Below are 17,947 nucleotides of genomic sequence, written 5' to 3' on the forward strand. Positions count from 1 at the left end.
GTGCTGTCAGCGGGTGCGAGCAGCGGCTGCTGGCCCTGATCACCCCTGAGGGCTTCTCCACCTCCCCCTGCTCCTGAGGGGCAATTGGGGCAGCAGCTGCCGCTTGCACCTGCTGATGGCACTGGCCCCCCGCTTGCACCCGCTGCTGGCACCGGCCCCAATTGCTCCGTGCCATCAGTGGGTGCGAGTGGGGCCTGCACCGTCAGTGCGTGGGAGCAGCAGCAGGAGCGGGGCTGACGGGACCGGGGCCCGCAGCGGGAGGGGCCAGGTGGAGGTGCAGAGGATGGGCAGAGATCCACCCCTATACCCACCACAGACTCCCGGCCCACAGTTCCCTTCAAGGTGCACAAATTTGTGCACTGGGTCCCTAGTCTATGTAATAAAAGCCTAAGTGACTATTACGGTGCAACGACCAGAACGACTGCTATGATGCGCACTGACCACCAGGGGGCAGACACTCAATGCAGGAGCTGCCCCCTGGCGGTCAGTGCACTCCCACAGGGGGAGTGCCGCTCAGCCAGAAGCCAGGCTCATGACTGGCAAGCGCAGCGGTGGTGGCGGGAGCCTCTCCCGCCTCTGTGGCAGCACTAAGGAGCAGCAAGCAGGTGGGCAGTAAGGAGTGAGGGGTCCCAGACTGTGAGGGGGATGTCCGACTGCTGGCTTAGGCCCGCTCCGGAAGTCGGACATCCCCTGAGGGGTCCTAGACTGGGAGAGGGCGCAGGCTGGGCTGAGGAAACCCCCCTGCCCCTGCAGCGCACAAATTTTGTGCACCGGGCCTCTAGTTTATTATAAAAGGAAGAGGAACAATTACATCAATAGAAAAAAGGCATTTCTATTGGTGCGGATAAGCTAACATAGTGACTGACACATTCTAAACAATGTTTTTTTAATCCTCACCTGAGGATATTTTTTGCCATTGAATTTTAGAATGAGTGAAAGGGAGGAAGGAGTTGGGGGGCTTACTAGTAAAAAGAGAGAAAGAAACATCAACACAAGAGGAACACATTGATTGGTTGCCTCCCAAATGTGCCCTGACAGGGTCTAGGGACCAAACCTGCAACTGAGGTATGTGCCCTTGACTGGGAATCAAACCTGCAACCCTTCATTCTGCAGGCTGGTGCTCTAACCACTGAGCTTAAAGATGGCCAGGGCCTAAACAATGTTTTTAATTTTTAGTCCCCTTGGCTTTCTTGTTATCCTTGCAAACAGTTGTCTGGGACACAATGTTCTTGAGGCCCAGTCCAAAGGTTATTTTGCTGTTTTACATTCTAAAGGTTTGAGGGACAAGATACACAAGGCAATTCCTCTGGGATGGCAACTCTGGCTCCAATTTAAAGTGGCTCTATTTGGGGGTGGTTTTGTTGTTGTTGTTTCCAAAACACTGATACATTATTATTAACTAAAGTCCATAATTTATTCAGATTTCTTCTCCCCGTCCCCTCCCACCCCCCCATGTCCTTTTTCTGTCCCAGGATCTCATATAACATTTAGTCATCACTAGTGTGTTGTAGGCTCCTCTGGGCTGAGACAGTTTCTCAGACTTTCTGGGTTTGATGACCTTGACAGTTTTGAGAACTGGTATAATCACACCCCCTCGGTTTGGGTTTCTCCTTGGCACCTCAGGGTACTCTCGTCTCATCCCTGTTTCCTGCTCTGCCCTGGAAGCTGCCGTTCTTCCAGAGCCAGGCCTGTTTTGAGTAGGAAACAGCGGCAGAGGGCCAATGGAGTGGAATCCCACTTTGCTTTCTAGAACCTTCCACACTGGCACTGATGTGGCTTTCACAGCCTGCTCAGGGCACATCTGCACCCTTTGCAGCATTTTACAGGAAGGTGTATTGATTTATTAGATAATTTTTTATTGTTTTTCCATCATTGCTCCCATAGAGGTGTCAACATAACATCCAAACCTGCAGAGAATGTTTTTGAGTTTATTTGAGCCAAGCTGATGACATATACTGGAGAGCAAGCTCTCAAATGCTCCTTCTTTATTGGATAATTCTAAAGCATGGGAACCAAGACCTCAAAGGGCACTGGTGCACAGTGGCATCTCGGTGACACCTGTCTTTCCTTTTCTTCCTTGGGGTCCCCTCACTGCACTATGCTGAGCTTTGCGTGCACTTACCCCCAGAGTGTAAATGCGGGTTTCCTGTGAGAAATCCTCAAGTACTAGGGCCCTTTGCTATAAACTCGGCCAAGAAGAGGATGCAGCCACACAATCTTTAAATTAAATTAAAAGATTAATTTTATTTTCTTTTTAAAATTATTTTTATTGATTTCAGAGAGAAAGGGAGAGGGAGAAAGAGAGAAACATCAATGATGACAGAGAACCATTGATTGGCTGCCTCCTGCATGTCCCCCACTGGGGATCGAACCCGCAACCCGGGCATGTGCCCTTGACCAGAATCGAACCTGGGACCCTTCAGTCTGCAGGTTGACGCTCTATCCACTGAGTCAAACTGGCTAGGGCGATTAATTTTCTAAAATTGTTTCTTTGGTCAGAGACTCAGGTCCAAGCTGTCTTGAGCCCAGTGGGCATTTGGCTCGGGGCAGACAGGGCCCCCCCACCTCTCTGCCTCACAGCCTACCATGCCCCGCCCCCTGCTATGTGACATCAGTGGGGTGGCTTACCTTTTCTGAGCCCATCTGCCCAGTTGGTACAGGCTAAAAAGGCAGATGACTGAGAGGCCTGTTTGTGACAATCAAATCAAAGACTTTGTAAATGATTAGCCATCAGCGGAGGGGACTGGCATTCTTTCCCTGCAGGGAGACTGACGCCAGGTTAGGAAATCACACTCAGACAGTTCTTGCTTCAAGTGAATGGGGCACGAGGCAGGTGGCGGAGGCCTTTCTCATCGGGTTTCATGCCCCCTCTTGTTCCTCAGGACCGGTCTCCACTGTCCCCAGCAGCCTGGAATGGGTAATGGTGTGAAGGAAGGCGTGGTGCGACTGCGTGAGGATGCCGACACCGTCCTGCCCTCATCCGTCCCTTCAAAGGCAAGTACCTGGCCTCGTGCTCTCATGGGTCCCTCTCCTGTGGGTGTGCCCCCATCACAGATCATCCCCTACACACAGTGGTGTGGGGCTGCATCAGTGTGAAACCGTGGGTGGGGGAGATGCTGGCTGCCCCATTTGTGATGTGAATCCAGCCCCCAATTACTTGGCAAGAGCCAAAACTTTACCCAAACCTTTGGCTGGAATGTCACAAGTTATCCTGGAGCCCCTTTTCTCTCTCAGATTTGCAAACACAAAAGAATCAGCAAACTCCGGCTCTTTTGTGAGGAAGGGCCCTCGCGGCCTATCCTAGCTCTCCGGGCACTCTTCGGGCAGGTCTCAAAGGCTGAGGTGGTCATCCTCCCAACCCTCCAGACCTTTCCCAAATTCCAGGTGGCCCTGCGGAGCGCCAGGCAGGTGGGAGGACTGGTTTGTGGGCCAGTGTGTCGGGCCGCCATCACCCTACCATGTGGAGCATCGAGGGTACGCCTACAGCAGGCACGTGTGTCCCTCCCAGTTTAGTGAACTTCCCAGCAGAGCACGAGGCAGACTCAGCCCCTCTACTTGCTGGTTGGATCCCAGCAAAAGGCCTGTCTGTTCCCATCACATGTCTGGATCCCCAGTGCCCATCTTCTTCTGTGCCGGCCACACATGTGACATCAGCCTTGGTCCACTTGGCCGGCCCGATGTGGGAGCTTACCCTGTGGTTAAGAAGCCCAGAGTCTTCTCGCAGTGCTCACGGCTGTTTGGATCTGTGATGACCCACGTTCTCGGCCGGATTGCAGGATCCCTCCATACAATGGACAAGGACACATGGACCACTTGATGCCTGTGCTGAGCTCTTCAAAAAATAAGCTGCTGCGGTCAGTAAGAGCACTGGCAGCATCTGCTGAGCCAGGAAGTGGACTTAGAGAGCATCGGGAGCCCCCCCGAGAGCAGGGCTTAAGGACATGTGTTCCAGACGCACATAACTGGCCTTGGAATTGTAAGAACCGCAGATAGCACAGGAAGTGACCTGCAGAAGGAGGCACAAAGGACACATCGGCTTCGCCTTCAGTGCCGACAGGCACATAAGCTGTTGTGGGGTGTTCCCTTGGCTCACAGCGGGGTGAGCAATTGCTCATTGGTTCACAGAGAGGAAACTGAGGCAGGGAGCTGCTGCTAGGAGTACCCTGAACCTTCTAGCATCTGACATCCATACCTCTCAAAGCCAGCAGGACCAGACAACCAGAACCTTGCTGTGTGATCCAGAAAAGGCAGGGGTCCCAGTGACAGGCCTGTGTGAATCAGGAGCAGACGGAACCCTCTGGTGAAGTTCTGCCTCAGAAACACAGGAGGAAAACCACTTCTCTAGGCAGGTGGAGGGGGTGCCAGGGCGTTAAGGGAAAGGAGCTGGGGCCATACAGGGCTGGGGGCCAGGTTGCAGGGCACACAGCCCCTGGGAGCACCTGGGACCCACAGAAGAGGATCTGGGAGTGGGACCAGGAAATAGCACTCAGCTTGTCAGAGATGAGGAAGGAGAGACCAGAGAGGCCATCCTCTGGTCACTGCAGTCAGGACAGAGTCCAGAATCAGGCCAGAAGTGTGGACAGACCCAGGGCCAGGCCCTTCACCCCTGGGCCACCGCTGAGCTGAGCAGACTTGGTGAGGGGTTGCCCTGAGCTCCACCATATCCACTCAGACCTAGGCTGCCAGTTTTACCCCCCAATGCCCTCACAGTCTCCCCTGTTGCACCCTCTCTGGTCTCAGCCTCTGCCACTCCATCGTGATTACTGCAGGAGCCACCTCTTCTCTGGTCACAGTGAAAATGGCCTGTCCACCTCTGTGCTTCTCCATGTCTCTTTGGGCAAAAGCCAGCCTCTCTGTGGGCCCCCACCTGGATTGGCGACTGTGCACCTTTGTCTGAAGATTTAGTTCATGTCTTGCTCTCTCCGTAGAGCTTGGGGGGTGGCCCTGAGGGGGCTGGTGGGGCTCATATATACCCCCACTCTGCACGGCATGTCCCCAGACCCCTCAGGGCACCTTGTCTTTATGGGACTTCATGGGTTCCTGGGGTCACTGAACGACCTGATCCTTGCCATTCTTGCTCACTGCTGATGAAGGAAAGGTGAGGGCACCTCCAGTCCAGAACATTGCAGAGTCCTCACCGCAGTTGCTTGTGAGAGTCAGGTGGAGGAATATAGACTCCAACCCCGTGAGACGGCTCAGGACCCGGAAGGACATGGAAGGGAAGGAAGGAGGGAGAGAGGCTGTACAAGGAGGACTTGGAGAGCCTCCAGAAGACGGGGAAAGTGCTGGCCCAAGGCTGCCATGGGAGCTCGAAATGCAGGCCAGCCACCATCCCCATCTCCCTTGCCTTGGCTGAAGACACCAGTCCCTGAAGTCCTGACAGAAAGATGTAGAAAGGGGACACACTGACACAGGCAGGGTCCTCTTGCCCAGCACTCCCTGCCTGTGCCCCCCCCCCCCCCCACCACCACCACAAGGGCCCTCATGACTTTGCCCTGAAACACTGCAGTGCAAGAGCCCGGCGCACATGGGTGGACAGAACCAAGGCTTGCAAGGTGGGTCAGGGGTGACTTATGTTTGGAGTCAGTCCCACTGTGGCCCGGACAGAGCATCGCCTCTCATGGATGGTGCCTGGCCCCTGGGAGGTTTTTCACCGTATCCTGTGAAGGCTCTGAGGCCCTGGGCCCACCACTGCTTGTCCAGGGCCCATGAGGGCCAGGACACTCACGCTGCTGTGCATCTCTCCGCCCTGGGCCAGGGCAGGGGAGTGATGGAGGGTGAGGAAAGGTGATCTTGGTGCCTCCCCCAGGGGAGCAGGCCTCTCCCCCGTCTCTGAAAACAGATGTGTTTTCATGTGTTTCTTGCAGAGCGATCACAGGCAAGTTCTCAGCTCCCTCTTTTCTGGGGCCCTGGCTGGCGCTCTTGCCAAAACGGCAGTAGCTCCCTTGGACCGAACCAAAATCATTTTCCAAGGTAAAAGCTGTCTGTCTGTCTGTCCCTCTGTGATAGAGATGCTGCCAGGCAGGCACCCTCTTCACAGCCCCCCAAACTGCACTGTGAGGTGGTATCCTGGGGCGACCAACACACAGTATCACAAACCAGGCAGCTTAGAACCGGAATTTATTCCCTCACATTTCCAAGGCCAGAAGTCTGAACCTAAGGTGCTGGCAGGGTTGGTTCCTTCTGGAGGCTCCGGGAGAGGAGCCTCCCTGCCTTTTCCAGCTCTGGGGGCTCCAAGCATCCTTGGCTTGTGGCTGCATCACTCCAATCTCTGCCTTCCCTTCTTGCCTGTGTCCTCCTCTTATGAGGACACCAATCATTAGGTTAGGGCTGACCCCACTCCAGTACAACCTCGGTTTAATTTAATGACATCTGCAGAGGCCCCATTTCTGTAAGGTCTGTCACAGGTCTTTTTGGGGAACACAGTTCAAGAAACCATCTCTCTCTCCTTAGGGTTAAACAGGCTCAGGGTCCCCTGAAGATGAGGCCTTTCCATCCTGTACAGTGGCCAGTGCCTGCTCGGCACCAGGCAGGAGCACGGTCACAACCTGAGACCCCGTCCTTCGGCTGTTTTGAAAGAGAAGCCCTCCCCAGTTCCTTGAGCTGGTACTCTAGCCTCTCTGTGCCTCAGTTTCCTTACTGAGACAACAAGGATGATAACATCAACCGCCTCCCCAGAGGCTGTGGAAAGAGCAGGCATGAGGCTGAGCTCCCCTGTGTTCCTTCCTCCGTGTCAGCTGCATTTTTACCTGGCAGACTTGAAGTGTGGCGCCCTGCAGGGAGCTGCTGTAACTCTGAAGGCAGTACGTGTGCACACGTCCACGCAGACAAGAGTGCAGGGGTGTGTTGGAGACAAAGTGGAGGCTCCGGAAGTGAGGGGCGGGAGACTACAAGACCAGACCCCTCATGACTGTTTCTGTATCCTGTGGCCACTGTGGCTCCAGCCCTTGGTGACAGGACACCAAGGAGCAGGGGAGTGAGCCAGGGAGCTCGGGAGGATAAGAGAGGCAGGTTAGGGGCCACTGAGAAGAGAGGGCAGACCCCAGACAGACCTCCCTGGCCTTGTCCTGGGGGAGTTGGATCCCTGGACTGATGCCCACGTGGCTAAGGACTGTGACACCTTCCTGAAAGGAGTTTGGTTGGGTGGGGGTGCTGTCAACCCTCCAGAGGCATGTCCTCCACAGACTCCTGGGCAGTTCATCCCCCTTCCGGGGACAGGTTGGCGTGCAGAGTGGCCGGGTTCAGGGGATGAGGAGGTTCCTGGGAGGAGAGTGATCCTGCTCAGGACTCTACCCCCTCAGCCCTTTTGGGGGTAGGGAACATTCTCAGGGGCTGCTGTCATTTCCCAGCTTAGACCAGTTTCCTGCAGTAGGGGGTTATGCAGACTTGGGGGGGGGTCCTCTCCTTCGCATCTAACGGTCTGTTTGTGTTGTTCTTTCCCCCCAGTATCTTCAAAAAGATTTTCTGCAAAGGTGAGCCACTAGGTCACCAACTCCAGGCTCTGGGACTGTCACCAGCTGCCCTGCTGGGCTGGCAGGAGGCTATGGAGGCTGGGGGGTGGGGGAAGTGGGGAGATGCTTTTCCCCTTTGGTCCCCCCCCAGGCTGGTTCCCGGGAGCCCGGGTGACCAAGGCCTCCCCTGCCGGGGGTGGGACCACTTGTCCTGGCACCCTGAGCACTGCCTGGATGAAGCCCACTGGGAACTGACAGGAGAGTGCCTATCCCAGGACCGGTGGTGAGGCGACTTGATGTTTTAAACCCATGTTTTCACATTTATTTTTAAACGCAGAGCAGGTGTTACTTAATAAAGAAAAAAATATTTTTAAAAGCTAGACTACCAGACAAACATCAACAAAACACCCTGTGTGGGCTCTGAGCCTGCTTTGCAAACCTGGTGTTCCCCTCTCATGTTACAGTTCCCAGGGCCGAGGGCTGTGTGGCCAGAGAGTGTAGTGGGTAAGATGGGGCCCCCAGGCACAGGGCTGGACAGAGTAAAGCAAGGTGTTCACGGAGCAGGGAGAGGGAAGGACAGGCGTAGGTGTTGACCTTGCCCCCCCTCTAGGAAGCCTTCCGGCTGCTCTACTTCACCTACCTCAACGAGGGCTTCTTCAGCCTTTGGCGCGGGAACTCGGCCACCATGGTGCGTGTGGTGCCCTACGCTGCCATCCAGTTCAGCGCACACGAGGAGTACAAGCGGGTCTTGGGCCGCTACTACGGCTTCCGTGGAGAGTGAGGCCCCCACCCCTCCTAACCCTCTCCACCCTCCTGTCCCCTGCTCTTCTATCCTCTTTTACATGGTCACCATGTTAGAACCCGGGTCCCAGGAGGGCCGCAAGGGAAGGGCCCTACCATTCATTGATTGAATCGACCACCAAGAGACTCCACCAGCTCAGCTAATCCCCCCCTCCCCCCTGTCCTTGGTTGCTCCACACTGAGAGCTGTGGGCCTTGGGCTTGGCCCCCCTCCTTTGGTCCTTGGGGTCTCACCATCTCTCCTCCCCCTTCCCCCCTTTCAGAGCCCTGCCCCCTTGGCCGCGCCTCCTCGCAGGGGCACTCGCTGGAACCACAGCTGCTTCACTTACCTACCCCCTGGACCTGGTCCGAGCCCGCATGGCCGTGACCCCAAAGGAAATGTGAGTCCTACCACGGTGACCTTCACCAGTACCAGGATCTCTGTGTCCAATGGGGCTCCCAAGTTGAATCCGTTCGTCATATCCTTGGGTTTGGGTCTGGGCCTCTGTGTCCAGCCCACAGAGGAAGCTATAGTGTCAACACCCACCACATGGACCCTGCCTGGTACCACAGGGCAGGCCATTCTGCAACTTCCAGAAGGTTCTCTAAGCCTGGGGGTCAGTTCTGCTTCCATGAAACTTGAGTCTTCGTTTTTAATTGGTCACAGACACATTAAAAACACGGGAACACTAGACAAGGGCTGAGTCCATAGCCCACCCTACGGTCCTCTGTCCTGGCAGGTACAGCAACATCTTTCACGTTTTCATCCGCATCTCCCGGGAAGAGGGGCTGAAGACCCTCTACCATGGCTTCGCGCCCACTGTGCTGGGGGTCATCCCCTATGCTGGGCTGAGCTTCTTCACATATGAGACCCTCAAGAGCCTGCACAGAGGTGAGGAGGGGGTGGGGCAGCACCCATGGGTCACTTAGACCTGGAGGCCAGGCACTAGGACCCCCAGGGTCAGGCAGGCTGGGGGGTCAGGGTCCGAATCAAGAGAAGACACATGATGTCAGGAACCGTGTGAGGAACACAGACTTACGACCTTTAATGCCCAATTTTTAGAGCAACCTTGTGAAGTTCAGTGTGTTGTCCAGGGTGTTAGTGGCCACTTGTGCAACACAGGCACCTGCACAAAGCCTATGAGTAGCCAGATGGAGGAGTGCCTTCTTGTGTTTAACTTTGAGAAACTTGGAAAGTATAGGGAACATTGTAACAACCACCCCCCACCCCAAGTGCCGGCGGCTTCCTCTCCGTGGTTGGGAATACTTGTGCACTTGATATGTGGCAGGAACAATCCCTCATCTGGTTTCCTGGTTATAAAAGGTAAAGAGTTGAGTCACTTTCCACACCTCTGGGTAGGGCAGCTCTTGCTGAGCCGGTATTGAGTCATCTAAGTAAGGGGAGGGGCATTGAGGCTGTTGGCAGATTTTCTGTGATCAGTGGACATCCAGGAATGCCGCCTTGGGGGGCGGGGGGTGCAAGACCCTGTTTTCAGTTTTATGCAGCACTTGCCTGGGGCCCTGGCCCCACATTCACCCCAAGTGGTGGTGTCAGTTTACTTAATGTTTTCCTAATGTGGTGAGTGAACAGTGGTGTCTCCCATTTTTAATTCCTAGTTATAAATCTACGGTGCGTGTTTGGAGAACCCCTGTTGATGGGTTGCACATCCTCGGTCCCTTTGGACCCAGGAGGCAGTGCTGGGTGTTCACAGTTCTGCTTGCTCTCAGGCCCCTGCGCAGGAGGGGCTGGGAGGGGCTGGGGAAGGGATGGGGGGTGGGGGCAAGAGTCAGGGAAACATTGATGTCTTTACTGGAGGGAAGACGAGTGATTTTCTAGGAGCTCATTCTGGGTCTTTGGAATCATGTGCTTTTCTGTCTTAAAAAAAAAACAAAACTTTTATTTCTCAATAAAAGACAGACCAGGAGGTGAGGGTGGGAAGGCGCCGGGGACCCCCGTCAGGTCCTGAAGCACAGGGACGACACTGTGCGGGTGTTTGTGGGTGCCGGTGGCGCCCTCACAGCCCCTCCTGGCCCTCCCCGCAGAGTACAGCGGCCACCGGCAGCCCCACCCCTTCGAGCGCATGATCTTCGGCGCCTGCGCCGGCCTCATCGGGCAGTCAGCCTCGTACCCGCTGGACGTGGTGCGGAGGCGCATGCAGACGGCTGGCATCACAGGCCACCCACGCACCTCCATCGCCTGCACACTGAGTACCATCGTGCGGGAGGAGGGCGTGGTGCGTGGCCTCTACAAGGGCCTGAGCATGAACTGGCTCAAGGGCCCCATCGCCGTGGGCATCAGCTTCACCACCTTCGACCTCATGCAGATTCTGCTGCGGCGCCTGCAGACCTAGGAGCCCGCACTTGGCCGCTCAGGACAGGGAGCCAAGCTCCAGCACGCGGAGGACCGCTGACCCCTAATATTTTGGAGCCTGGGGAGTGAGGGGGCGCTTGGCTCTGCCCCAGAGCCTCGTGGGAATGCCTTGTGGAACGAGCCGGCAGGCCAAGGGGCCGGGGCCCAGTGCCCATGGATGCGCGAGGAACGCCAGAGGCCTTTGAAGTGCAGTGTTGGGGCCAGGAGCCTGCAGCCTCTCCTCTTCCCTCCCCCCTGGAGCTGGCCCCGCTCCCGGAAGTGCCCCTCCCCCAAACGCCCTGACACAGGAGTGACCAGCGCCACCTCCTGGTGCTCTGTGCCCTTGGACACGCTCCTGGTTCTAGTGACTCTGTCCCTCCTAGGCTCAGAGCCAGACTCCGCCTGCCCCTTATTGGCCCCGGCCGTGCTCAGTGCTCAGGGTGCAGTAGCCCGGGAGTGTGGGAGAGGCCTGGCCTGGCCTCTTCACATGGGACCAGTCTCCTGCTCAGCTGCGGCTGCAAATGCAGCCTCTTGACCGCCCTGCCCCACCCCCTCCTGCCTTCACTTACCAGGTGACATGACTCCTCAGTCCCCAGAGCCTTCTGCTGGTGAACACCCTTCTCCAAGTGACCCTGATCCTGACTTCATGCCAGGGTGGGCCTGGAGCCAGTCTTACCCTCTGCTGCCCACCCCACAGCTGCACTCATGGAGGCGGAGCCTTGGGCCCTGACCTTCTACCCACAGGCGCAGAGGCTTCTATAGCATCTGGCACATCCCTGACTCCCCGCCTGAGTGGGCGCTTGGCGTGGACATGGGGCAATTTAAGGCCTACAGGGTTGTCTGGTTCCCATGAACGGGTGCATGGAGGTGGGTGGTAGCCTCGATCTTCCCCAGATGGGAGCCGTGACAGCGTGTGGCTTGGGGTGGGCAGCTCAGAGGCGTTAGTTACCACAGGGCACCCCCAGGGAGCCGGTCTCAAGAGAGAAGTTCCCGCCCCTCTGGGTATCACAAGGACTCAGAAACACCCATTTCCTAATGACATTTGAAGGTTTTTGACTTTTTGGTTTTAAAATTTGGCCTTGGGTCTAGCCACAGTACACCCTAACCGGCCCGACCTGGTTCCAGCCCCATCATGTGAAATGATCTGATTTCCAGTCATGCCTTTCATTTCTTACTTTCACTCTGTCCTATGTCTGTTCTTGCCTTGGGCCGTGGTGTGCCCTTCCTTGCATGTGTCCGCTGGCCAGCCCCAGTATCATTCCCAGACTCTTGTCCCAGGAACCCAAGCAGCCTGTGATCGCCGTCCTGTTGGGTGTTTCACCTCCTCTCCCGGCCTTGCCCAGCACTCAGGAGAGGCAGGGGCATCCCTCACAGGGAGACAGGATGGGGCTCAAGGGCCCCAGGCCAGAGAGCATCAGGGACTGGGGGGCCACCCCCGGTGGGTGAGACCAGGTGGCTGGTTGGGCAGCACCCTACTTTGAGCTGCAGGCTGGGCAGGAGCAGGAGGGTCCTCCAGGTCCTACTGGCCCGTGTGCCTCCCCAAGGTCGCTCCCAGCCCCGAGGGCCTCGGCAGCCCCATACCCACTCCCCCAACCCCACTCACAGCTGGGCTGGCGCCCTCCGCGGTCACACCCTCCCCACTGGCTGCCTGTCCTGGTCTGGAGTTATTTTGATGCCATGAAGAGACTTTGTTAATATATAATGTTTATATATTTTAAAGATTTGTGCCAAGAGAGTATATTTAATAAAAATTAAATTGACTTTTCCTCCTGCCCATGTCTCTTTTCTTAGGCTCTGACCCCCACCCACCGTGAACCAAAAATAGGGTTATTTTGATAAATTTTTAAATAAAGTCATGAATAAAACTTTTTAAAAACGTAATTTTTTTATTGTCATTTCATACTATGGTTTTCTAGAAAACGCAAACTGCATGAAAGGGTTTACCAAGTAGGGTCTCCCAGCTCCTCTGCAGGGGCATCCCATTCCCATTTGTGTAATAGGGGTGTCCTTCCAGACATCAGTCAGGATGGGCCGTGTCCTGCTCAGCAAGTGGGCCCCAGAGAAACCCTGAGGTTTCTGTCTTTGTCATGTGTGTGCTGGGGGCTCCGGGCCACAGCTGGATGAAGCCTTGGATTCAATGTTGCCATCTTCAACTGCAGGAGGTGAGGGCACCAGAGGTCCGTCTCAGTGGCCATGGCATTCAGGGCATACCCACCAGGGGCAGGAAGTGGGAGCCTTGTGTGTAGGTGGTGAGCAACATGGTATTTACTTATTTACTACTTAGCCCCATCTATTTAGTCATTCCTGGGCCAGCTTTTTGCGGTGAGAAATAATGCTGTGACTGCCACCTTGGCTCCTGCACCCACAGATGAGAATCTCAGGATGTGTCCCTGAGGGACCAGCCAGCTGTGGGGTCACCTCTTCCAGGTACAAAGTGCTCTCAGTGCCGTTGTGTGAACTTTGGTACCCACAGGCATTGTGCAAGGTTCAGCCACAACCCAGCTGGCGGCCTCTGACTCCCCATTTGGGGGTGCCATGTGGTACCTACTTGTGTTTCAGTCACATCTTCCTGTGATCCTTGCAAGGCCAAGCATCTCTTCATGATTGTTGGTTGTTTATTTCCCTCCTCTCAATCATTCTGTACACTGTAGACCAAGACACCGGCCTGGCAGAAAGGTGAGATGTTCTCAGGTGATCTGAGCAGGAATCTTGTGTGTTTTTCATGCCCTAGCAAGGCAGCAATGGGTGTGACACAGACACATGGAGAGAAGTGGCTGCAGCTTCTTCACGCACCTCCGTCAAGCCCCAGTGTGCAGTGGGCCTCAAACACCTCTAGTGAGGGGTGAGTCAAGGTTCCCAGACTTGGGTGAACTCTGGTGCATTCGGCTTGGGGTGGCAACATGATGGTTGATGCTATTCTGGCTCTTGATGTGAAATACATCTAAAAAATATGCTGTGGGGCCCAGGAGTCAGGTGGGAATCCTGGGCAGCTGAGGGAGGGAAGGACCCCACCCGAGGAAGTGGGAAAAGCCCCCACAAGGCCTGGGAATTCCCTGCAGGGTGGGTGTCAGGCAGCAGCCCCAAGACTGGCCCTGGGAAGCCATGTAGGGTGTTCAAGCAGATGAGGGAAGATGGGGGGGGGGGGGAGCTCAGGCAGGGAGCCAGGCTATCTGAGCAAGGGGATGGATGCAGGACCTGTAAGCTGAGGTTCCAGAGAACTCTGGTGAGGGGTGGAACCAAGAGCACCCCAGGGCCCAGCCCGGGCACCTGCCTTCAACCTGTGAGACCAGACCCAGACTCAAGTCCCTGATTCGTATCTTCCTAATAATTGTCACATTCAGGTAACTTCTGATAATTCCTAGTGTTCCCTTAAGATCTTGTCTTTGCCTTGGTTGTGATTCATCTGCCTACTCAGCTTGGTGTGTGTGTGTGTGTGTTTTAATGGCATTGTGGGGGGACCAGATATTGGCTATTTTATCTTCAAGGCTGTCATGGACTGATGTCTCCCTTGGCTCCCTAAATCCCTGTGTTGAAACATAGTGGTGTTAGGAGGTAGGACTGGGGAGGTGCTTAGGATCAGATGAAGTCGAAGGTGGGGCCACCATGATGGAATTGGTGCCCTTCTGAGTCACCAAAGAGCTGGCTCTCCTCTCCATCCTCTACTGTATGAGAAGTGGCATCTGCAACCTAGAAGTGGGTCCTCTCCTGGCCATGCCAGTGCCTTGATCTTGGACTTCCAGCCTCCAGAACAGTGAAAAATCAATTTCCTTTGCTCCGTCAGCCACTCCAGCTATGGCATCTTCTTACTTAATAAAGAGGGAATATGCAAATTGACCATCATGCCATAATGGTCAAGATGGCTGCACCCACAGCAGAGGCAGGGGACCTCAGGCCACAGCCCCCCGCCCCAGCACCAGGCTGGGGGAGCTCAGGCCACGTCCCCCACCCGGCAGAGCTTGATGGGGGACCTCAGGCCACACCCACATCCCCGGCGCCAGGCCAGGGGACCTGAGGCTGTACCCCCCACCCTGCGGGGCTTGATGGGGGAACTCAGGCCAAACCCCCTGCCCACAGGGCTTGACGAGGAACCTTAGGCCGTGCCCTCCATCCCGGTGCTGGGCTAGGTGACCTGAGGCCACAACCCCCACCCGGTAGGGCTTGATGGTGATGGGGCCGGCCGGGTCTGGGTCTTGCACGATTTTGAGGTGCACATGGGTGGACGGGGACTTTACTCTGGTTGCCATGGTGCGCCCCAAACTCTGACAGGAGAAAGATATTCATATACATTTTACTAATTTTCTTTCATCTCTGACACTTCTATTATAGAGAAAGGGCAAATAGCAATATTAAAATATTTCCTCTAATTAATTCCCTTTGAATGTGCACAAATTTTGTGCACCAGGTCACTAGTTTTGCTATAACAGCCAGAATGGACAAAGCCACTGGCAAAGTGGTCCTTCTCTAAGTCATGGACCATATCGCTTTTCCCAGCTCTGTCCTAGCAGTCTGCTTGGTAGGAAGTCTGGGTTTTTCTCTCAGGAGCTAGGTGCCCTTCAAAGCCCTCATGCTCCCTAATTGAGGCAGCCCCTCAATTAGGGAATGGAGTCTGCCACAAAACCCCTCTCTGGCTTCTGGGCAGAGCTGTGTGCAAGGGAACAAGCAGCTGTCACTGAGCAAAGTCGTGGCAGGGATGTGGGGTGTTGGGGTCAGGGTGGTTTTGAAGATGTTGCAGACAGGTTTCCGAATAGGCTGGGTATGAGAAAGAGAACGGTAACAGAAAAATGGAGCTGATGTGCCTGAGGGGTCGTAGGGGAAGGTCAAGAGCACTGGACATGCTGGCTGAGCTGCCCAAGACACTGAGGACCATAGGAATAAAAGTGGGACTTGCTGACAAACATCTAGAGCCCACAGAAGGATGGGGGGGGGGGGGAGAGGGGAGACAGGAGCCTGCAGGGGGGGAGGAGAGCCATAGGGGAGGCCAGATAGTGCCTTGTGGGGAGGGGACTAGGGCAGGTAAGGCTGGAGGACTTGACAGTGAGGTTGTTTCAGAGTCCGTGGTGCACCTCAGGTCCTGTTTCAGTTCGCAGCATCTTTTCTTTGCACTAGTTTTTTCCTTGGCTGACTTCTTTTGATTTGCTTGGGCGGGGGGGGGGGGGGGGGGCGCTCCTTTTTAATTCTTTTTCTTCAGGTGGTTTGGAAATTATATAGTCAATTTCTTGCGACGTAGGGCTTCTCAGCACTACTGATGTCTGGAGCCAGGTTTTCTTTGTTGGGGATCATCCTGGGCACTGTGGGGTGCTGAGCAAGATCCCTGCCTCCACCCACCAGACGCCATTAGCCTCTTCCCTCCCTCCAGCTGTGATATTCAAAAATGTCTCCTACCGTGACTAGTGTCACTTTGGGGCAGAATGACCCCCCTCCTTGAGCAGCACCAATATGTGGAAATTGCCACTGATGAGTCAACAAAAACTAAAATACCTATCCTCCTCCTGAAAACACCGGATCTTTACCACCATCTTCCCTAGTTTTCTCTCACCTCATTTCTTCTCATTCTTACCTTCTCTGTGTGTGTGTGTGAAATGTGCAAACTGTAAATATCTTGGACAGCAAAGGCTGTAACTGTCACTGGTTCTTCCAGCCTTGGCTGCCCCACAAGCGCTGCACCCCATTGTGCCTGCTGTTTGTGCCAGTCACTGCCTTGCTTTTGTTTATGGTGTTTCCACTTCCTACGTGTCCCTAACCACATGGTGTTGAGCTCCAAAGCAGAGAGCAGGCACAGCCATGGTTGGGCAAGCAAGGGGCCAGGCATCCTAAGGCACCGCTGCAGGAAGTGTGCGCAGTGGACTCAGGGGCCACCAGGTGTCAGGTGACGACTCCTGAGGTGCCAGGGGACAGTGCAGGGGCCTGCAGAGCTGGGAGATGATGCTCCGTTAACTGGAGGCATCCCCAAACACCAAGGGCTGGGCATCAGGCACCTGGAACCTTGCCTTGTTCCATGGAATGTTCTTCCTGTTAGCTTGGATCTCTTCTGCCAGAACTATTTTGAAGATTCTTCTTCTAAACCAATCTTCTAATTTCCTCTTTGTCAGTTCTTGTTTTGTATATCTTTTATTTTTTTGTTCCTTCTGTAAGATTTCCACTTTATCTTCCATTTGCTTTTAATTTCCAAGAGCTCAAAAGAGAACAACAAAGTTTCGTCAGATGTTCCTTTTTAGTAGCATTGTTCTTGTTTCATGAATCTCTTTTCTCAGAACATTCTAGATCAGTGATGGCGAACCTTTTGAGCTCGGTGTGTCAGCATTTTGAAAAACCCTAACTTAACTCTGGTGCCGTGTCACATATAGAAATTTTTTGATATTTGCAACCATAGTAAAATAAAGACATATTTTTGATATTTATTTTATATATTTAAATGTCATTTAACAAAGAAAAATCAACCAAAAAAATGAGTTCACGTGTTACCTCTGACACGCGTGTCATAGGTTCGCCATCACTGTTCTAGACTGTTGTTTCTTTTATTGTTTTTTTTTAGAAGAATGAAGAGGGAGAGACAGAGAAACATTCATGAGAGAGAAACAATCGACTGGCTGCCTCTTGCATGTCCCCTACTGGGGATCCAGCCCGCAACCCAGGCATGTGCCAGGAGCAGGAATCGAACCAGTAATCTTTTGGTGCATAGGACAAAACTCAACCAACCAAACCACACCAGCCAGGGCATGGACTGTTTTTGTTTTGTAAGTTCCCTTCTCCCTGTAGATCAATTTCCCGAAGTCGTCTTTTTTTCTGTTCGGGTCTGTTTTCCACACTGGACATTCCTCAGATCCCTGGACAATCCTGGTTGTCTACTCACAATGAAGAATAAGGGCTGAGACAGCAGGTTGGAAGGCCAAAGGAATGTGGGGAACACATGGACTCCTACCTAAGCTGGAGGCCGATGGGAACTCTGTGGTGCTAGTGTTATTAGGTCTTTCTTCTTGGACCAGCTGGATTCCCCAGGGATCTTCAGTCTCATGCCTGGTAAGTTCTAGAATCTGCAGGCAGGATAGGGGTAGTGGCTCTCTCCATTTAGCTTTCATTGCGTATAGTCACCTAATCTCATTTGCCACCACATTCCCTACCAAGCCTGGCTTCCCTCCCAGCAGTGGTGTCCTGGGAAGAAAATAAACACCTGAGAACTTTCCAAACAGCTCCCCAGCCGGCCGCCTGCCTCACCCCGGCCTCAGCCTGGCCTATTGAGACCTGCTGTGGTCAGTGCCTCTGGAAGTTTCTACGGGTAAATCAAGCTGTTTCCTGGGCTTGGGGTTTGGCATCCATGAGTTTGGCAGTCAATCGTGGCTCCTCCCTTAATTCCACCTCCTGGCATATAC

At 54.4% G+C, this 17,947-nt stretch overlaps 1 protein-coding gene across 3 annotated transcripts in view; it reads left to right on the forward strand.

The window, feature by feature from the left end:
* SLC25A42 (solute carrier family 25 member 42) overlaps nt 1-12,345 on the forward strand; it is a 53,883-nt gene extending 41,538 nt beyond the window's left edge. For all 3 annotated transcript variants that reach the window (XM_070416497.1, XM_070416499.1, XM_070416498.1), the window contains exons 2-8: nt 2,883-2,994; nt 5,868-5,973; nt 7,447-7,472; nt 8,062-8,228; nt 8,515-8,631; nt 8,971-9,122; nt 10,274-12,345. In XM_070416497.1, coding sequence (XP_070272598.1) covers nt 2,883-2,994; nt 5,868-5,973; nt 7,447-7,472; nt 8,062-8,228; nt 8,515-8,631; nt 8,971-9,122; nt 10,274-10,581 — 988 coding nt within the window. In that variant the 3' untranslated portion in view covers nt 10,582-12,345. The remainder of the gene's footprint in view (nt 1-2,882; nt 2,995-5,867; nt 5,974-7,446; nt 7,473-8,061; nt 8,229-8,514; nt 8,632-8,970; nt 9,123-10,273) is intronic.
* The last annotated feature ends 5,602 nt before the right edge of the window (nt 12,346-17,947 follow it).

The sequence above is a fragment of the Myotis yumanensis genome, unplaced genomic scaffold, assembly GCF_028538775.1.
Source record: "Myotis yumanensis isolate MYYU_CA2020_CCGP unplaced genomic scaffold, mMyoYum1.0.hap1 SCAF_5, whole genome shotgun sequence".
NCBI lineage: Eukaryota > Metazoa > Chordata > Mammalia > Chiroptera > Vespertilionidae > Myotis > Myotis yumanensis.